The sequence below is a fragment of the Oncorhynchus kisutch genome, linkage group LG18 (genome assembly GCF_002021735.2).
Source record: "Oncorhynchus kisutch isolate 150728-3 linkage group LG18, Okis_V2, whole genome shotgun sequence".
Taxonomy (NCBI): domain Eukaryota; kingdom Metazoa; phylum Chordata; class Actinopteri; order Salmoniformes; family Salmonidae; genus Oncorhynchus; species Oncorhynchus kisutch.
The window spans coordinates 46,002,371-46,022,518 of NC_034191.2; the positions used below are offsets into that span (position 1 = coordinate 46,002,371).

A 20,148-nucleotide genomic window follows, 5' to 3' on the forward strand; every position below is an offset into this window, starting at 1 on the left:
CATGTATACAGACAGAATCAACTGTCTGTTATTCACAGGCATTAACAGAACCTCTGTCCCCTCCTCTTTCTCCTCCTCTGTTCCAGGCCTGCAAGTACTACAACTCCCAACTACATGTGGTCCATTACAAATATGATGAGTACGCAGGAGATTACCGGCTACTTCCCAGGTACAGAATAGTCTATGAAAGAGTTACAACATTCCGGCAACTTTCCCAAAACTCCCAGGTTTACCAGAATTTTGCAGCCCTTGTCTGTGATGTTATACTGTACTCGATATCATCTACTGTATCTTGCCTATGCTGCTCTGTACCATCACTCATTCATATATCCTTATGTACATATTCTTTATCCCCTTACACTGTGTATAAGACAGTAGTTTTTTGGAATTGTTAGTTAGATTACTTGTTCGTTATTACTGCATTGTCGGAACTAGAAGCACAAGCATTTCGCTACACTCGCATTAACATCTGCTAACCATGTGTATGTGACAAATAAAATTTGATTTGATTTGATTGCACTTATGCATTCAGTACATTTACATGGGTTCAGTTACAGAGCCGTGTTTACATATTTTAATTGTTCCGCGTCAGAAAACAGTACTTCGCAACTTCATGTACTTCTAAATGTTATGACGCTATTGTGTTTGACAGGGCCCACTCCAGGGCTTAACGGTTTTGACCGAGTCTTTGTCAGGAATTCCAGACTTTCCAAAGGCGTACTTCACATAAACACTAGGAAAGACGCAGCTGAGAACCTCAGCTAGACCAAAAGATCCAGGTGCTTGTATCCTCAATGGAACCCTATTCCCTATTTAGTGCACTACTTTTGACCAGAGTTCACTAAATAGGAAATAGTGTGCCATTTGAGCTGCTGTAGTCTGCGGTTACATAGCGGGCCTCTCGAAAAATAGCTCTCTGTGATGTCAACAATGGGAACAAAAAAACTAAATGATGGACATCGGTGGGTTGTGTTGTTGAGTGGCAAGCTGTGCTGTCCAGCAGCAGTGATGTCAGGGTGTGTGTATCGGTCACTCAACCCCAGGGAGACCAAACATCACAGCAGAGCCTCTTTGATTTCTGACCCCTATCCAGACCACTGGAATGTTCTCCTGGTCTCCCATGGGTTGGTTATGTTGTAGTCCTCTAGTTCAGTTCCCATGACCTTTTTGAGTTTGTTGAATTTAAAATAGTTTTAAGTTCAACATCATATTCTGTACATCAACTCTAAAACTGATCCAAATTCTACTTTTGATACTGTGTAGTTTAACATCAATAGATGTCAAGAGACTGAGTGTACGGGCTCCTATGGAGGTTAGATCCACATGATATGAGTTCTCTCTCTGAATCACTTCCTCTGTCTTTCCCTGGAATTTGTAGCAGATCTAAGATCAGTTTGGGCTCCTTATACTATATGTCTGTGATCCAGTTGACAGACTGACAGCTCAGAGCTAGTAATCTTCACGAGCTGTGTCTCTCCAGAAATCACATAGAAGAGCCACGAAGTCTGGCATGTTGCAAGGCTATTCTAACTGTTAGGTCCAAACACAGGGGTGTCCCTGAAGATTCTCAAAAAAATGTTTAGCCTCTTGGAGACAATTTTGAGAAGCCATGAGATGCCATGAATAATTTTAGCTTAGACTAGTTGCAGTGCTTGGTCTGCTATCCTGATAAAAGAGGGAAGCCTTTGTGTCTCCAGCTCAGAGCACATGCACAAACACAGGGCGGCTCATGAACGCACTGGAGCGAGGGCAAGTTTTTGTCTGGTCCTTTTCGGGGGGAGATGGATAGGACTCGGCCACACAAGTCGGGGCTCAGCTCAGACACCCAGCCATAGAGATGGAAAAGAGAGAACACCTCCTATCTGTGCTACGATGATCCCTCCAAGGGGAAATCTGCTGTTTACCAAAACAGTGGCGGGGTTCCCACTTTGTTTTGTTTAAACTGAAAATTGCCCCTTTAACCCATTTAAAATGGAGAAAGCCCTCGCTGCCCATGCTATAACAAGCTTTGTAGCAAGTCTGCCCTCTATCCGACTCCATGCACCCAGCCCCTCTACAGTAAAACTTAACGTATGCTTCCCATTCGAAAGAGTTTGCGCATATATTAGACCACATCTTTGACCTTTTGGTATTCGGCAGCGTTCGGCGGGTTTTTTTCCGGCTGTTCAGCACATACATTTTTCTCTTGAGGCTTGTCGAAGTTCGGCAGCCAAAGTTTCCAACCCTTCCTCAGTGATTGGCCAAAAGTAGGTGTTTGTTGTCATTCAATGACAGACGACTAGTTTTCATGCACATTTCACTCGAGAAATACTGCACCAAACATCTTAGTTTCATCTGCGTGACTAAGACTTCCTCTGTCAAAACATCAACATTTAAATACAGATTTCTGATTTCAACAAGTTTACTTGTTGCTATGGTGTCTCAACAGCACAGGATAAACAGTAATATTGCCGCTTTTGTCCAGTTTTTCAAGCAAAGGTATTTTAAGAGAGTATGCAAGCACAAACGTTCACTTCGCCTAGCCGTGGTGACCTGGCCAGAAAAAATATCTGGGCTCGAGTTAGCCCATGCCTGTGTAGTTAAGCAGGCCCTACTACTACAATAAACTGCTGGACTGTTATGTGGCTATCACAACACGTGTATCAACACTAGAGTTGAGCTTGAATACCATTACTGAAGTGTGGTACATCTACAATATGATGATAGGGGACATAGAGAGAGGACATACTCCTTGGCTGCGTTCCATATGGCACCATGTTCCCTACATAGTGCACTACTTCTGACCAGAACCCTATGGCCCTGTTCAAAAGTAGTGCACTATGTAGTAGGTAATAAGGGGCCATTTGGAACGCAGACCTTCTCTCTCTCTCTGCCTGGAAGCTTTTAAGTGTAGTCCTCTCCCTCTTGACATCCCTAATGGAAGAGGCAGACCTGTAGGATAAAACAGAGCTCCTCAAAGTGAACAAGTCAAATGAGGTCACCTCCTGATCATATGTCACTCTGACTGTCTGTGGGGGAGATGAGGGGGAGAGAGAGGGGAGCGGAGGGAAGGGGAGAGGGAGAGGGAGAGAGAAGTGGGGAAGGCAGAATGAGGTGAGTAGAGGAGGGGAGGGTGGGAAGTAGACTAGAACAGGCGAGACACTTCATTCAGGTGATGGGGGGGAGGGGGATATATCAAATGAATTAATGCCTGTATTACAAGAATCAAGGTTTTGTAATTGTCCGTTTTTATGTGCGTTTATGTCCGCTTGTTCTCATGTTGTATTTTTGGTCTTGTCTCTTTCGCTCCTCTGTGCTGTGTGCACCTCCCCGTTTACACCAGAGATGCACATCTCCGCCCTAACAATGGGAGTTGTTGTCCCAAAGGCGGGAAGGCAGGCAACAAGCTTAGGTCCAAAATAAACCCATAAAAACGCATTGGGCTTATTTTGGACAGATTCACTCTCACATCGCCTCTCCCTCTATGGTTCACACACACCAAGCAACCCCTCCGCCTCTCACGCCAACAAAATTCAGAGATCACATCTTCCTCTCTGAAAAGTGGTTTCAACTCGCTATTTGCATTTGAGGTTTGGTCCAACAGAATGGACACCAAAACACATTGTAATAGACTGTAATAGAGGAGAGGTTTTTCTAACAATACCCGTTTTATATCTCAACTACTCAAATTGCACGCAGAGCAGACACTACTAAAACTTATCAATGAACATTGATTCTGGAAAAAATAAATGCTCAGTTTGTCACGGCGGCATAAGGGTACCACTAGCAGCATTTTAGCCAAAGACTATTATACTAGCTGTCTAGTCTGTGTTTTTGTAAATGTGCAATACGCATAAAAACACAAGTATATACGTTCTCGTTCTGAGAAATAAGGTAGGCCACTTGATTTTAACATGTGAACAAAGTGAACAGGCTAACATGCTTTTCAAACAGTTGGAGACAGAGCGAAGGATGTGTTCATAACAATTTAAATGTTCAACCTTGTTAGCTAGCAAATAGAATCTAAGTTGGCTAAACTTGAAATATAAAGATTAGTAGGCTAATAACACAGCACATGAGAGATTGTTGACCTGTGTTCATTTTCTGTAGCTTAATGCCTTGCTACAAGAAGTTAGTCATTATTTGTGAATTTGTGCACTATGCATGGTTCTAGTTAAATTTGTATGGGCATTTTCATAGACAGACTTGAAAGCCAGATCAGTGATTATAAAATCAGTGATGGAAAAAAATCAAGATATGATTTTTAGGCCTATATCGCCCTTTAATGTTTTGGTCCACCGACTGGAGAGCTCTTTTTTGTCAACACACGTTCAGCATCGTTCGCACCCTCTTAAGCCTTAGCCCCACTCATCTCTTTATGGATTCACATGTGAGGTCATGTGCTAAACAGAGTGAGTAGTTTAGTAAACAACCAAAGATTTCAAGACTAAAAGTGGTTAAAGCAGTAGCCTACAATAAGGGAAAACTCCAGCTAAAAATACACTAGTCCTTGGTTTATATCCTAATCTGACTTTGGTGCAGGTCATGTTGTTCTTCACATTACTGTCTCTGGTAAACACACACTATATCAAATCAAATCTAAGTTTATTTGTCACATGCACAGGACACAGAAGGTGTAAACGGTACAGTGAAATGGTTACTTGCATAGTATCAATATCAAAAACAGAAAGTGTCCAGATAAAATATTTTATAACTATTAGATGATGCTTACCCGACACACTTGTCTAAATTGATGGGTCATGTGAAGGAAATGCTATAACCACCACCCAGACACAACTAGCTAAGTGGATGGGTCACAATTGTCTAGATACATAAAATACAATAGATGGCCGTAATCACCCCCAGACACACCTGGCTAACTTGATGGGTCATGTAATCATCTAGCGAAGTGGAGTCTTTTGTTTAGACATGTAGCTAGCTAGCTAAACAATGAACCGACATAATCCCAACTCCTACTACTACCAATACAAACATTGTCATAGCTGTAGTATAAATCTGCAGGTAGCTAATGCTAACTAGGTTCAGATCTAGTGAACATTATGCTTGAACTTGCAATAAAAAACAACTTTCTGACAAAATTAGAAACATATCATATCTGAAAATGTAGCTAGACTTTTACCCGTGTACGTGGACGAACGCTTCACAGCGGACTGAAACCATTTAACTTTGTTTTGTTTGTATCTACATCTTGTTTGGCCAGCATGGTGTCAAGTCACTCTGGTTCACACTGACGGTATGGCGTGTGCAGAAAATAGCCTATCACTTTTTCCAACAGATCTGTCTATAGCGCCTGCTAAATTCAGGGCTTCAATTTTATTGAGAAAAGTAGCAAAACTTTTGTGGTTCTTGATGGTTAATTTTATATCTTTCAAAAATGGTGTGGTAGAAAGGACTATCAACACATGCTGAGCAGCTCATCTCCCGGCATGTCCAGCCCATCCATTATCTCAGCCAATCAAGGCTAGCGGGAAGGTTCTTGGCTTTTTCCGTGGCTAAACCAACTAAGCTCGTAATTTAACAATTTTATTTGTATTTGCGGATGGAATACACATTTCTTATTAAGGCACATGAAAGTTCACATGTTCCAGAAGGTATTTCTGCAAAAAAGCTCATTTGATAAAAATACATGTTTTACGTTCAAATGCCTCTCCTGTGATGTAGTGACGTGCGACATTCGCCTAGTTTCTTGAAACAAGTCACAAATTAGTCTGATGCCTATCACAAAATGCAATAAGAAGCCATTTAAATCTGCATTTACAAAACGCAGAAAGAGATTTGTTACGTGTTTGTTTTTAATTGTCCTGTGTGAAAGACGCAGACTTCTGCGTTAACTAGCAAGTTAAACATAAGGGTTGAGTTATCTAAGTAAGTAGCTGAATTAATAAGGTGACAGGGCATCATATTGTGTTAGCTTTCTGCTTTGTTTGAAAAGATAAACCCCTTTGGATGAGTTATCTGTACAGCTGCCAGTGCTATCTTGATTTCCTTGCGTTTTTTCTCCTCTTCATTCTTGGCCCATCTCCTCCTCCCTCATCTTCATCTTCACCGAGCAGAGCAGGCAGGCCCATTGCCACAGCGACTCCAGACTCCACACAGACACAACTGTACACATGCTGCTCCAGAGCCAGCGCTGTTCTTCCTTCAGACAAGCATGCATCAAAACATTGTTCATTTGCATAATGTCTCTCATTCACATTCGCTTGTAAATGTCCAAACTCACATTCTGTAGATCCTACCTATATATTTTATTTTTATTTTTTCTTTATTTAACTAGGCAAGTCAGTTAAGAACAAATTCTTATTTTCAATGACGGCCTAGGAACAGTGGGTTAACTGCCTGTTCAGGGGCAGAACGACAGATTGTCAGCTCGGGGATTTGAACTTGCAACCTTCCGGTTACTAGTCCAACACTCTAACCACAAGGCTACCCTGCTGCCCCGGGTATATGTATATATGTATAACTTTATGAGCTGGATTGCCGGTCTTGGCAATTTGTTTATTTTATTTGCGCACGTTAGCAAACTTGCTATTAGTTGTGCTAATTTTATTAGCGTCCTGGTAAACACTCAATGGGCAATTTTTTTGGGGTCCCCTTGTGTATTAAGCCGGTAATACCGTAAATCCCGGGATGAGAGAAGGACGGTAATGACGATATGAAAATCTGGCCCAACCCTATCGTCATGGACAGCAGAAAAGGATTTGAGACGGACATCGGAGCGGAAAACATTGTGATTAATAGGAAGGAATATACAGTGAGTAAAGGAAAGGACATTTATTAAACTATGAAGTCGAACTTTGGAATTAAAAACTAGTGAATAGTGAATGAAGATTACGCGACTGAGGAAAATAGTTCTGTGGTTGAGGACAATATTGAAGTGAGTGACAAATAGGAGCCTATTGAGAAAAGAAAAATGTCTGGAATTGTTGGGAAAAAAGTACTAGAGCGTGAGTGAATGGACGACATCCATTGTACCAGTCCTTAAGAATGATGGTGGAATCAGGATATGTGGCGATTTGAACCTTTTCCTGCAGTGGGCTAAATCAGGGTCACACCGTGTTTTTTGTTGTTTGTTTTTTAAAGGGGTGGATCAGCTTAATATTGCGGAAAGATTGTTGCTTCCATCAATGTAATTGTCTGCATCATTTCCAATCCCCCATATATTTTGGGGGGTAAAGTGGCTGGAGTCTTTGACAATTTTTTGGGCCTTTCTCTGACACCGCCTGGTATAGAGGACCTGGATGACAGGAAGCTTGGCCCCAGTGATGTACTGGGCCATTCGCACTACCCTCTGTAGTGCCTTGCGGTCGGAGGCTGAGCAGTTGCCATACCGGGCAGTGATGCTCTCAATGGTACAGCTGTAGAACCTTTTGAGGATCTGAGGACCCATGACAAATCTTTTCAGTCTCCTGAGGAGGATTAGGTTTTGTAGTGCCCGCATCACTACTGTCATGTTGTGCTTGGACCATGTTAGTTTGTTGGCGATGTGGACACCAAGGAACTCGAAGCTCTCAACCTGCTCCATTGCAGCCCCGTTGTTGAGAATGGGGGCGTGCTCGGTCCTCTTTTTCCTGTAGTCCACAATCATCTCCTTTGTCTTGATCACGTTGAGGGAGAGGTTGTTGTCCTGGCACCACACGGCCAGGTCTCTGACCTCCTCCCTATAGGCTGTCTCGTTGTTGTCGGTGATCAGGCCTACCAGTGTCATCGGCAAATTTAATGATGGTATTGGAGTCGTGCCTGGCCGTGCAGTCATGAGTGAACAGGGAGTACAGGAGGGTGCTGAGCACTCACCCCTGATGGCCCCCTGTGTTGAGGATCAGTGTGGCGGATGTGTTGTTACCTACCCTTACCACCTGGGGGCGGCCTGTCAGGAAGTCCAGGATCCAGTTGCAGAGGGAGGTGTTTAGTTCCAGGGTCCTTAGCTTATTGTTGAGCTTTGAGGGCACTATGGTGTTGAACGCTGAGCTGTAGTCAATGAATAGCATTCTCACATAGGTGTTATTTTTGTCCAGGTGGGAAAGGGCAGTGTGGAGTGCATTAGAGACTGCATCATCTGTGGATCTGTTGGGGCGGTATACAAATTGGAGTGGGTCCAGACTGCAGAGGACTGTTCATAATGGGGACAATTCGTGTAAGAGGGAAGGAGATGTTGTTTATAAAGGTTGTACCTTCCGTACTGCCGTACTTACCTTAGTTGTATGCGCAAAGCACCATGGGTGTTGAATGTTGTAGATGAGCACGTTCAGATAAATGGTTGAACTGATCAGCGGTGGAAAAAGTACTTAATTGTCATACTATAGTAAAAGTAAAGATACTTCAATAGAAAATGACTTAATTAAAAGTGAAAGTCACTGAGTAAAATACTACTTGAATAGAAGTATTTGGTTTTAAATGTACTTAAGTACTGTGGTGGAAAAAGTAAAAGTAAATACATCAAATTCCTTATAATCTTGCGTCTGCGGACAGCCAGGGGCACACTTCAACACTCAGACAGAATTTACAAAGAGTATTTGTGTTTCGTGAATCCGCCAGATCAGAAGCAGTGGGGATGTCAACGTGTTATATTGATAGGTGCGTGAATTGAATGATATTACTGTCCTGCCTGAGCAATCGAAATGTAGCTAGTACTTTTGGGTGTCAAGGAATATGTATGGGAGTAAAAAGTACATCCTTTCTTTAGGAATGTAGTGGAGTAAAAGTAGTCAAATATAAATAGTAAAATAAAGAGACACCCAAAAAATGACTTGTGTTTTTACTTTACTTACTTTATACCACTGGAACTGTTCCCCGTCTCCCGTTTCGTCATTATTGAATTGTTATAAAGATGTGGTTATGAAGCCCACAAGACATAACAGAAAGTGTTAAAAGTATACATAGTATACATGCAGAAAGTATACATTGCCAAAGCAAACATAAAGAAACATATCAAATCTCTCTTTCCCTCACAGGAAGCTGTACAAGGCGGAGAAGTTGCCCTCCCACTCCTTTGAGATTGACCATGAGGACGTGGACAAGGATGAGGTCAGGCCTGTTTCATGGATTCTATTCCCTTTAAAGTGCACTACTTTTGACCAGGGCCCATATGGCTCTGGCCAGTAGTAGTGCACTGTATAGGGAATAGGGTGCCCTTTGGGGCGTAGCATGAGTATGATGACTAGTCAGAGGCCATTGATTAGCCCTACTGTTAAACTGTCATAATGCACGTCTGCTCACATATTTCTACTCTGTTGTTTTTGGTTGAGGGGCCATTGAGTACAAGCTTAATTCAATTGAGTTCATCTGAGAAACAATCAATGACTCTCCAAAAACGATATCCTCTAAGGCTCCTCCAGGTCTCGGCTTTGTTACAGCAGGTGTATGTTCATGACAAATTAGGCATCATAGAATGAAACAGAACAAAGTATCATATTGTATCTCAATGGCAGACATATTTAGACCTTGGTTATTGAGACATGGGTAGGTTCCAAATGGCACTACTTCTGACCATAGCCCTGTAAAGTTATATTCCCTAAATGTAGTGCATTTTAGAGGGAATAGGTTGCCATTTGGGACGTACCCATCGAGCCTGATTTAAAGATGTCCGTTTTGGTTTTTGCAGGACACAACGTCTTTGTCCTCTTCTAAAGGAGGGGGAGGCGGAGGAGGGATTGGTGTGTTCCGATCGGGGTGGCTCTATAAAGGGAACTTCAATAGCACTGTCAACAACAGCATCACTGTTCGGGTGAGGAAGTGTGCCACAGACTCCCCCACAATCCCCTGCTCTTTCTCTCTCTCTCCAATTCCAAGGGCTTTATAGGCAAAGGAAACATATGTTTACATTGCCAAAGCAAGTGAAATAGATAATGAACAAATGTGAAATAAACAATAAAAAATGAACAGTAAACATTACACTAACAAATGTTTCAGAGGAATAGAGACATTTCAAATGTCATATTATGGCTATGTACAGTGTTATAACGGTGTGCAAAAAGTTAAAGTGCAAAAGGGAAAATGAATAAACATAAATATGTATTTACAGTGGTGTTTGTTCTTCACTGGTTGCCCTTTTCTTGTAGCAACAGGTCACACAACTTGCTGCTGTGATGTCACACTGTGGTATTTTTTTAATTTGATTTTTTTTCAAATTCTTTGGGTCTGTCCCTCTCTTGTCCCTATCTTTAATTCCTGTTTTCCTCTCTCTACCTCTCTCTCTTTCACTCACTCTCTTTCTGATGTCTGTATTCCTATCTTTTTTACGTTTCTTACCCTCTCTCCACAATATTTTTTTTACCTTGCGTCGTAGTACTGTTTCCTACTACATTCCTTACTTCTCTCTCTCACACACACACATTTCTTGACTCTCTGTCTTCTCTCTAACATCTCACTCTTTTTCTGGTCTCCCTCCCAGCCTTTCCCTCCCATCCTGTCTTCTAACAATGCAGACTCTTAGTCAAACCGGCCTGTCTCTTCTAAGGAGACCTTGTGTTAATGTAGAGCACCACTGGCCCAGGCCGCTACCAATTTGCTGTCACACAGGTCACATAGTCAGGGCCGCGTCCCAAATTACATCCTTTTCCCTATGTAGTGCACTGCTTTTGCACTACTTTTCCCCCTATATATTGCACTAGTACTTACCTTTATACAGAGCCCTACCCATAGGGCCCTGGTCAAAAGTAGTGCAATTTATAGGGAATACGGTGCCATCACGTAGTGTAGTGACACGTTCAGTGATGAAAGGAGGGTGTTAATTGTCTGGGTTAGGGTGATTATGTCTTTATTGCCTGCATTTTAATTTTGATGGAGTTGTATTTTTATTTTGATGTCCCTGTAGTCGTTCAAGAGGAGGTACTTCCAGCTGACGCAGCTGACTGATAACTCTTACATCATGAACTTTTACAAAGATGAGAAGATCTCCAAAGAGCCCAAGGGCTGCATCTTCCTGGACTCGTGTACCGGTGTGGTTCAGGTGAGTAAAGGATGATGGAGTACCAATGTACTGTGAAATTTGTTTTACACTCAAGCATGCCTGCGCATAGACACACGTGCTTTCGGGCATACACACACACACACACGTGCGCATGCACAAATACACACGCACACTCTCACACACACATACACACACCACACATATAGATAAACACACTTGCTGATGTACAGCAGTAAAATGCCACTGGCACACATCAAAACCAGTTCCCTATAGACTATCCGATTGAGGAGCTCAGATGTGTTGAAACTTTCCCTGGCTAAGACTCTTGAGAGGAAATACACTGAGCAAAAATATAAACACAACATATAAAGAGTTGGTTTCATGAGCTGAAATAAAAAATCCCAGCACAAAAAGTTTATTTCTCTCAAATTCTGTGCACAAATGTATTTACATCCCTGTTAGTGAGCATTTCTCCTTTGCCAAGATACGATATGGTACGATACGATAGGAGATTTCACAGACGCAAACAGTTCACTACTGCACTACTCAAATGCACAAAATTCACAAATTTACTGACTCGTCTCAGAGTTCTGTGCAAACTAACACTAACGAAAACACCCCCTCTAGAACAACCGTCTGAGGAAACACGCCTTTGAGCTGAAGATGAACGAGGTGACGTACTTTGTGCTGGCGGCAGAGAGCGAGCAGGACATGGAGGAGTGGATCAGTACCTTGACCCGGATCCTCCAGATCAGCCCTCACGACGGGCCCGCCCCGCTGACGCAGCTGGACCGCAAGAGTGTAGACCTTACCGACACACGGCAGGGTGAGCACTCTGGACCTTTTGTACAGATTCAGGATCAGCTTCCCCTCCCCCAATCCTAACCATTAGTGGGGAAAAGGCTAAACTCACCCAAGATCAGTGTCTAGAGGCAACTTCAACATACACCTACTCCGGAAATGGTTCCTGTACATTAGGACACAGTGTCTTGTTGGACAAGCCCAGATAGTACCTCACTGCATTTTGAATCTTTTTTTTCTTTTGTGTGCCTACTGAACACGAACCTGATGATCAGAAGAGACACAGGCATGTGAATGTGGCCCAAAAGCAAGACTTGAAAATAACAATATCTTAATGAAGATGTTCTCCCAAAAGGAATTTTTAATGTAGTATCACTGAGTTTCCTTATAAATAACTTATGGGAGCAGCAAATGCTGAGTCTTAACTTAGATCCTGACACCTAAGCCTCATAGCCCCAGAGCGGGAGAAGAAAGAGTAGAAGAGCTTAGAATAGCGATTCAAATGTGCCCACCAGAACCCTAGCCTGGTTCCAGATCTGTGTGTGCTGTCTAGCCAACATCTTATGTATTCGGCATGACAACAACCATAGGAGTTGGCAAGACAGCACAAACAGATCTGGAACCAGGCTAGGGTTCTGGTGGGCACATTTGAATCGCTATTCTAAGCTCTTCTACCCTAGGGTTGATTACAGAACCATAACAATGAAATAACATCATACTTAACGAAGTGGCAGAGCACATTTGCTGTAATCGGAGTCTGGTATTCATAATGGTTGTAGGATATTCTGCCATGGCTAATGGGAGACTTAATGTGCGATGACTTGATCCTTATTGTTAGTGTTCCACCAGGAAATTAGACTGGACACAAGGCAAAACACTCCACCTTGGTTTTTAGAGATTAAACGTAGTAAAAAAGCCTCAGTGTGGAATATAACCAAACAAATTTCACACACCGCCCTGGACCGTGGAGAATTGCGGTTGTGAAAAAGACTACGAATGATGTAAGAGCCATAGTCATCATGGTTCTGTGTTGCTGTGCTAACATGGTGCTAAATCAAGTGCGTGTACGAACTGACCTGAGCCTAATTAGCCATCAACTGCCATATAATATCACCTGGAGGTGGTGTGGTGTACAGTTTCATCAACTGCACTGGCTGGTGAAGCTCCCAGGGCTGATCCAGAAATGAATAACTCATGCTTAGTGAGTTATTATCCAGGAGTAGGAGTAGTGGTGGCTATTCAGCAGCCTGATGGTCTGGGGGTAGAAGCTGTTGGCCAGCCTGGTTCCTCCTGAAGTCCACAATCAGCTCCTTTGTTTTGCTGACGTTGAGGAAGAGTTTGTTCACCTGGCACCACACCGTCAGAGTGCCTACCACCTCTCTGTAGGCCCCCTCGTCATTGTTGGTTATCTGGGTTACTACATTCGTGTCATCAGCGATGATGGCGGCGTTGGAACTGTGTGAGGCTACGCATTCGTGGTTATACAGGGAGTAAAGGAGGGGACTGAGTACGCAGCCTTGTTTGTCCCCTGTGTTGAAGATCAGTTACGGTTACGGTTACCGGTTACGGTTTATATCGTTTCTTTCTGTTCCTTTTATTGTGAAATCTACTGTTTTTTTTACATTTAGCTCATGAAATTACTTCGCCAATCAGTACGGATAGAGCAGGCAAGCTTGTTGTTTACACGTGGTGACGGACAGACAAGTGTAGCCTATGGCGCAAGATGTAACTGAAATTTTACGGGTGGGAGAGAGCGAGAGACGGTTGAGGAGCAGGCTTCAAGCCCTAGGCATCTTGTTATGACATTCATTACCTGAATTAAGTCCACAGAATTATACCTAGGAGGAGTGGCTTCTATGAAGGAACTTCGAATGTCATTTGAGCTTGCTAGCTAACAACCTTGAGCTAGCTAACAAACTTGAGCTAGCTAACAACCTTGTGAGCTATCAAGCTAACAAGCTTGTGTGTGTGTAGAGCGGCACCAGAATTAAAATCCCATTTGACCTTTTTGTAGTTAATACTTCCAACGATAAACATGATAACTGTACGGCCCAGTACATCACCGGGGCATTGTTGGTCATTAACGGCTTGTAAGTAAGCATTTAACTGTAAGGACTACACCTGTTGTATTTGGCACATGACAAATACAATTTGATTTGGATAACTAGGCCAATAGTATCCTTAACTAGCATTGAAAAAGTTAATCCATTCTTGTCCAGCTAATAAACACCTCTCTATCCTCTCTCGCTTCCAACATCAGTACAGTAGCCGTTGTTTTTTTTTTGGGGGGGGGGGGGGGGGGGGCTGGCAGCCTAAACACGCACACACACACAGATTTTCAGAGGGTTTTGCATATGCGCTTTAGTTTTTTTGGAGGACTAGGAAAAAAAATACCTGGAACGTAAAATAAAGTTATTAACTGGTTTCCGTGCTTTTAAAATAACGATTCTGTTCCTTGAAAAAAGGTTGTTCTTTTCCGGTTTTCGGTTCTGTTCCCCTGAACCGGTTCCAATCCATTTGCATAGGGAGGAGTTCAGTCCCAGGGCTGTGAGCTTTGTGGTGACCTTAGAGGGCACTATGGTATTGAAGGCCGAGTTGTAGTCAATCAACAGCATCCTCACATCCTCTTGTCCAGATGGGTGAGGGCAGTGCAATGGCGATTGTGTTGTCCGTGGATCTTTTTGGGGCGGTAGGCGAATTGTGGAGAAGGTGGAGTGTGTCGGGAAGGGAGGAGGTGATCTAGTCTTTTTCTAGCCTCTAGAAGTTTCGTTACTTTCCCTTTCTTGGGCACAGGGATGATAGTTGACATCTTGAATCAGGTGGGGATATCGCCCTGAGCTAGAGAGAGATTGAAAATGTCCGAAAACACAACAGCTAGCTGGTCTGCACATTCTCTGAGGGCGCGGCTAGGGATGCCATCTGCCTCCAGCCCTGTGAGGGTTAACATGTTTGAATGACTTAAACACGTCCTTCTTGGAGATCGTAAGCACGTAGTCCTCGTTGTCCTCAGGAGCTCTCCTCGCGAAACGTGAGATAAAGGTATCTCATCCAGTAGGGCGGCGTTGGTATCCGTGACGTGACTGGCTTTGTTTTTGTAATCCGTGGTCGTTAGAAACCCCTGCCACATATGCCTTGTATCCGACCCGCTGAGTTGCTCTTCCACTTTGTCCCTATACTTGTCTTTCGCCATCCCGATCGATCTTCGCAGGTCGTATTTGTTCTGGTTAACCATGCAATGAGAGGAGAGGAGCAGCATCAGCAGACCAGATCAGTAGACCCCAGAGCACTAATACACATTCAGGCCTCTGCACTAGTTCTGCTCTCTCTCTCTTTCTCTCTCTCATTCTCTTTCTCTCTCTCTATTCCCCCCTCTTTCACCCCCCCCCCCTCTCTCACACCCTCTCACTTTCTCTTTCTTTCTTTCTCTCTGTCTTTCTCTCTGTCTTTCTCTCTCTCTCTCTCTCTCTCTTTCTCTATTCCCCCCTCCCTCTCTCCCTCCCGTTCTCTCCCACCCCTCTCTCATGTTCTCTGTGATAGAATACAGCTGTCTATTTCCATCCCTCTCTTTGTGTGGGGCCTCTTTTACAGTACCACATAAAAGGTTGACCTACACTGGCTGAATGGAGGGATGGTAGTGAAAGGATAAAGACATACAGTAAGCTCCATTAGAGGCCAGGAAAAGGCCAGTGAGAGAGAGAGCTCCCCTACTCCCCCTCTCCTCCCCACCTCTCCCCCACTCAGAACACACTCAGGTATGACTGCTTCCATGACAACCAGCCTTGCCGTCTCCCTCTCATACTATAGCCGTCATTGAAGACCAGAGGAAATGAGCCAATACTAAAAACAGGAATGGTAGACGTGAATTTCACCGGAGATATTGACTGTAACTGTCTGTCTCTTTCCCCAACAGACGTGTGTGATCTGTCTCTAAGCGACGTGTGTTTACCTGAGAATGAAGAGACGACAGAGAGCGGCATCAACCCCGAGCTGGCTAAGGTGGGTGTGTGGAGATGTAATTTGCTCTACAATTACCCATAAAAAATTATCAGTGCTTTTACTTGTATTATGCTCATTTAATACGTATTCTGTATTTTATTTGTGGGAATATCTTCTCTCTTTCTCTCTCTTAGTATATCTCTGAAACTGAGGAGTTGGTCCGATCAGCCAGAAGAGAAGAGAGGCTCAACCTGTTCTCCCTGGACCCTGACACCCCGGTAGGTACTCTTTAGGGGTTAATACACTGACTCCCATGCAACACACCCTGATACCCCTGTAATTCCCCTGTAGGGGTTAATACACTGATACCCCTGTAATTCCCCTGTAGACGTTCAATACACTGATACCCCTGTAAGTCCCCTGTAGGGGTTAATACACTGATACCCCATGTAAGTCCCCTGTAGGGGTTAATACACTGATACCCCTGTATTTCCCCTGTAGACGTTCAATACACTGATACCCATGTAAGTCCCCTGTAGGGGTTAATACACTGATACCCCTGTAAGTCCCCTGTAGGGGTTAATACTCTGATACCCCTGTAAGTCCCCTGTAGAGGTTAATACACTGATACCCCTGTAAGTCCCCTGTAGGGGTTAATACACTGATACCCCTGTAAGTCCCCTGTAGGGGTTAATACACTGATACCCCTGTAAGTCCCCTGTAGGGGTTAATACACTGATACCCCTGTAAGTCCCCTGTAGGGGTTAATACACTGATACCCCTGTAAGTCCCCTGTAGGGGTTAATACACTGATACCCCTGTAAGTCCCCTGTAGGGGTTAACACACACTGATACCCCTGTAAGTCCCCTGTAGGGGTTAACACACCCTGATACCCCTGTTAGTCCCCTGTAGGGGTTAATACACTGATACCCCTGTAAGTCCCCTGTAGAGGTTAATACACTGATACCCCTGTAAGTCCCCCGTAGGGGTTAATACACTGATACCCCTGTAAGTCCCCCGTAGGGGTTAACACACCCTGATACCCCTGTAATTCCCCTGTAGGGGTTAACACACCCTGATACCCCTGTAATTCCCCTGTAGGGGTTAATACACTGATACCTCTGTAAGTCCCCTGTAGGGGTTAATACACCCTGATACCCCTGTAAGTCTCCTGTAGTGGTTAATACACTGATACACCTGTAAGTCCCCTGTAGGGGTTAATACACTGATACACCTGTAAGTCCCCTGTAGTGGTTAATACACTGATACCCCTGTAAGTCCCCTGTTGTGGTTAATACACTGATACCCCTGTAAGTCCCCTGTAGGGGTTAACACACCCTGATACCCCTGTAAGTCCCCTGTAGGGGTTAATACACTGATACCCCTGTAAGTCCCCTGTAGGGGTTAATACACTGATTCCCCTGTAAGTCCCCTGTAGGGGTTAATACACTGATACCCCTGTAAGTCCCCTGTAGGGGTTAATACACTGATACCCCTGTAAGTCCCCTGTAGGGGTTAATACACTGATACCCCTGTAAGTCCCCTGTAGGGGTTAATACACTGATACCCCTGTAAGTCCCCTACAGGGGTTAATACACTGATACCCTGTATTTCCCCTGTAGACGTTCAATACACTGATACCCATGTAAGTCCCCTGTAGGGGTTAATACACTGATACCCCTGTAAGTCCCCTGTAGGGGTTAATACTCTGATACCCCTGTAAGTCCCCTGTAGAGGTTAATACACTGATACCCCTGTAAGTCCCCTGTAGGGGTTAATACACTGATACCCCTGTAAGTCCCCTGTAGGGGTTAATACACTGATACCCCTGTAAGTCCCCCTGTAGGGGTTAATACACTGATACCCCTGTAATTCCCCTGTAGACGTTCAATACACTGATACCCCTGTAAGTCCCCTGTAGGGGTTAATACACTGATACCCCATGTAAGTCCCCTGTAGGGGTTAATACACTGATACCCCTGTATTTCCCCTGTAGACGTTCAATACACTGATACCCATGTAAGTCCCCTGTAGGGGTTAATACACTGATACCCCTGTAAGTCCCCTGTAGGGGTTAATACTCTGATACCCCTGTAAGTCCCCTGTAGAGGTTAATACACTGATACCCCTGTAAGTCCCCTGTAGGGGTTAATACACTGATACCCCTGTAAGTCCCCTGTAGGGGTTAATACACTGATACCCCTGTAAGTCCCCTGTAGGGGTTAATACACTGATACCCCTGTAAGTCCCCTGTAGGGGTTAATACACTGATACCCCTGTAAGTCCCCTGTAGGGGTTAATACACTGATACCCCTGTAAGTCCCCTGTAGGGGTTAATACACTGATACCCCTGTAAGTCCCCTGTAGGGGTTAACACACACTGATACCCCTGTAAGTCCCCTGTAGGGGTTAACACACCCTGATACCCCTGTTAGTCCCCTGTAGGGGTTAATACACTGATACCCCTGTAAGTCCCCTGTAGAGGTTAATACACTGATACCCCTGTAAGTCCCCCGTAGGGGTTAATACACTGATACCCCTGTAAGTCCCCCGTAGGGGTTAACACACCCTGATACCCCTGTAATTCCCCTGTAGGGGTTAACACACCCTGATACCCCTGTAATTCCCCTGTAGGGGTTAATACACCCTGATACCCCTGTAAGTCTCCTGTAGTGGTTAATACACTGATACACCTGTAAGTCCCCTGTAGGGGTTAATACACTGATACACCTGTAAGTCCCCTGTAGTGGTTAATACACTGATACCCCTGTAAGTCCCCTGTTGTGGTTAATACACTGATACCCCTGTAAGTCCCCTGTAGGGGTTAACACACCCTGATACCCCTGTAAGTCCCCTGTAGGGGTTAATACACTGATACCCCTGTAAGTCCCCTGTAGGGGTTAATACACTGATTCCCCTGTAAGTCCCCTGTAGGGGTTAATACACTGATACCCCTGTAAGTCCCCTGTAGGGGTTAATACACTGATACCCCTGTAAGTCCCCTGTAGGGGTTAATACACTGATACCCCTGTAAGTCCCCTGTAGGGGTTAATACACTGATACCCCTGTAAGTCCCCTACAGGGGTTAATACACTGATACCCCTGTATTTCCCCTGTAGACGTTCAATACACTGATACCCATGTAAGTCCCCTGTAGGGGTTAATACACTGATACCCCTGTAAGTCCCCTGTAGGGGTTAATACTCTGATACCCCTGTAAGTCCCCTGTAGAGGTTAATACACTGATACCCCTGTAAGTCCCCTGTAGGGGTTAATACACTGATACCCCTGTAAGTCCCCTGTAGGGGTTAATACACTGATACCCCTGTAAGTCCCCTGTAGGGGTTAATACACTGATACCCCTGTAAGTCCCCTGTAGGGGTTAATACACTGATACCCCTGTAAGTCCCCTGTAGGGGTTAATACACTGATACCCCTGTAAGTCCCCTGTAGGGGTTAATACACTGATACCCCTGTAAGTCCCCTGTAGGGGTTAATACACTGATACCCCTGTAACTCCCCTGTCGTGGTTATTACACTGATACCCCTGTAAGTCCCCTGTAGTGGTTAATATACTGATACCCCTGTAACTCCCCTGCAGGGGTTAATACACTGATACCCCTGTAAGTCCCCTGTAGGGGTTAATACACTGATACCCCTGTAACTCCCCTGTCGGGGTTAATACACTGATACCCCTGTAAGTCCCCTGTAGTGGTTAATATACTGATACCCCTGTAAGTCCCCTGTAGGGGTTAATACACTGATACCCCTGTAAGTCCCCTGTAGGGGTTAATACACTGATACCCCTGTAAGTCCCCTGTAGGGGTTAATACACTGATACCCCTGTAAGTCCCCTGTAGGGGTTAATACACTGATACCCCTGTAAGTCCCCTGTAGGGGTTAATACACTGATACCCCTGTAACTCCCCTGTCGTGGTTATTACACTGATACCCCTGTAAGTCCCCTGTAGTGGTTAATATACTGATACCCCTGTAACTCCCCTGCAGGGGTTAATACACTGATACCCCTGTAAGTCCCCTGTAGGGGTTAATACACTGATACCCCTGTAACTCCCCTGTCGGGGTTAATACACTGATACCCCTGTAAGTCCCCTGTAGTGGTTAATATACTGATACCCCTGTAACTCCCCTGCAGGGGTTAATACACTGCTACCCCTGTAAGTCCCCTGTAGGGGTTAATACACCCTGATACCCCTGTAAGTCCCCTGTAGGGGTTAATACACTGATACCCCTGTAAGTCCCCTACAGGGGTTAATACACTGATACCCCTGTATTTCCACTGTAGACGTTCAATACACTGATACCCATGTAAGTCCCCTGTAGGGGTTAATACACTGATACCCCTGTAAGTCCCCTGTAGGGGTTAATACTCTGATACCCCTGTAAGTCCCCTGTAGAGGTTAATACACTGATACCCCTGTAAGTCCCCTGTAGGGGTTAATACACTGATACCCCTGTAAGTCCCCTGTAGGGGTTAATACAC

General features: G+C 44.4%; 1 protein-coding gene across 5 annotated transcripts in view; it reads left to right on the forward strand.

Annotated features, from left to right (window-relative positions):
* dock10 (dedicator of cytokinesis 10) overlaps window positions 1-20,148 on the forward strand; it is a 191,852-nt gene that overhangs the window by 95,207 nt on the left and 76,497 nt on the right. For all 5 annotated transcript variants that reach the window (XM_020507578.2, XM_020507579.2, XM_020507577.2 and 2 more), the window contains 7 exons: window positions 87-169; window positions 8,949-9,021; window positions 9,599-9,721; window positions 10,811-10,945; window positions 11,534-11,732; window positions 15,618-15,703; window positions 15,838-15,921. In XM_020507578.2, the coding sequence (XP_020363167.1) occupies window positions 87-169; window positions 8,949-9,021; window positions 9,599-9,721; window positions 10,811-10,945; window positions 11,534-11,732; window positions 15,618-15,703; window positions 15,838-15,921 (783 nt within the window). The remainder of the gene's footprint in view (window positions 1-86; window positions 170-8,948; window positions 9,022-9,598; window positions 9,722-10,810; window positions 10,946-11,533; window positions 11,733-15,617; window positions 15,704-15,837; window positions 15,922-20,148) is intronic.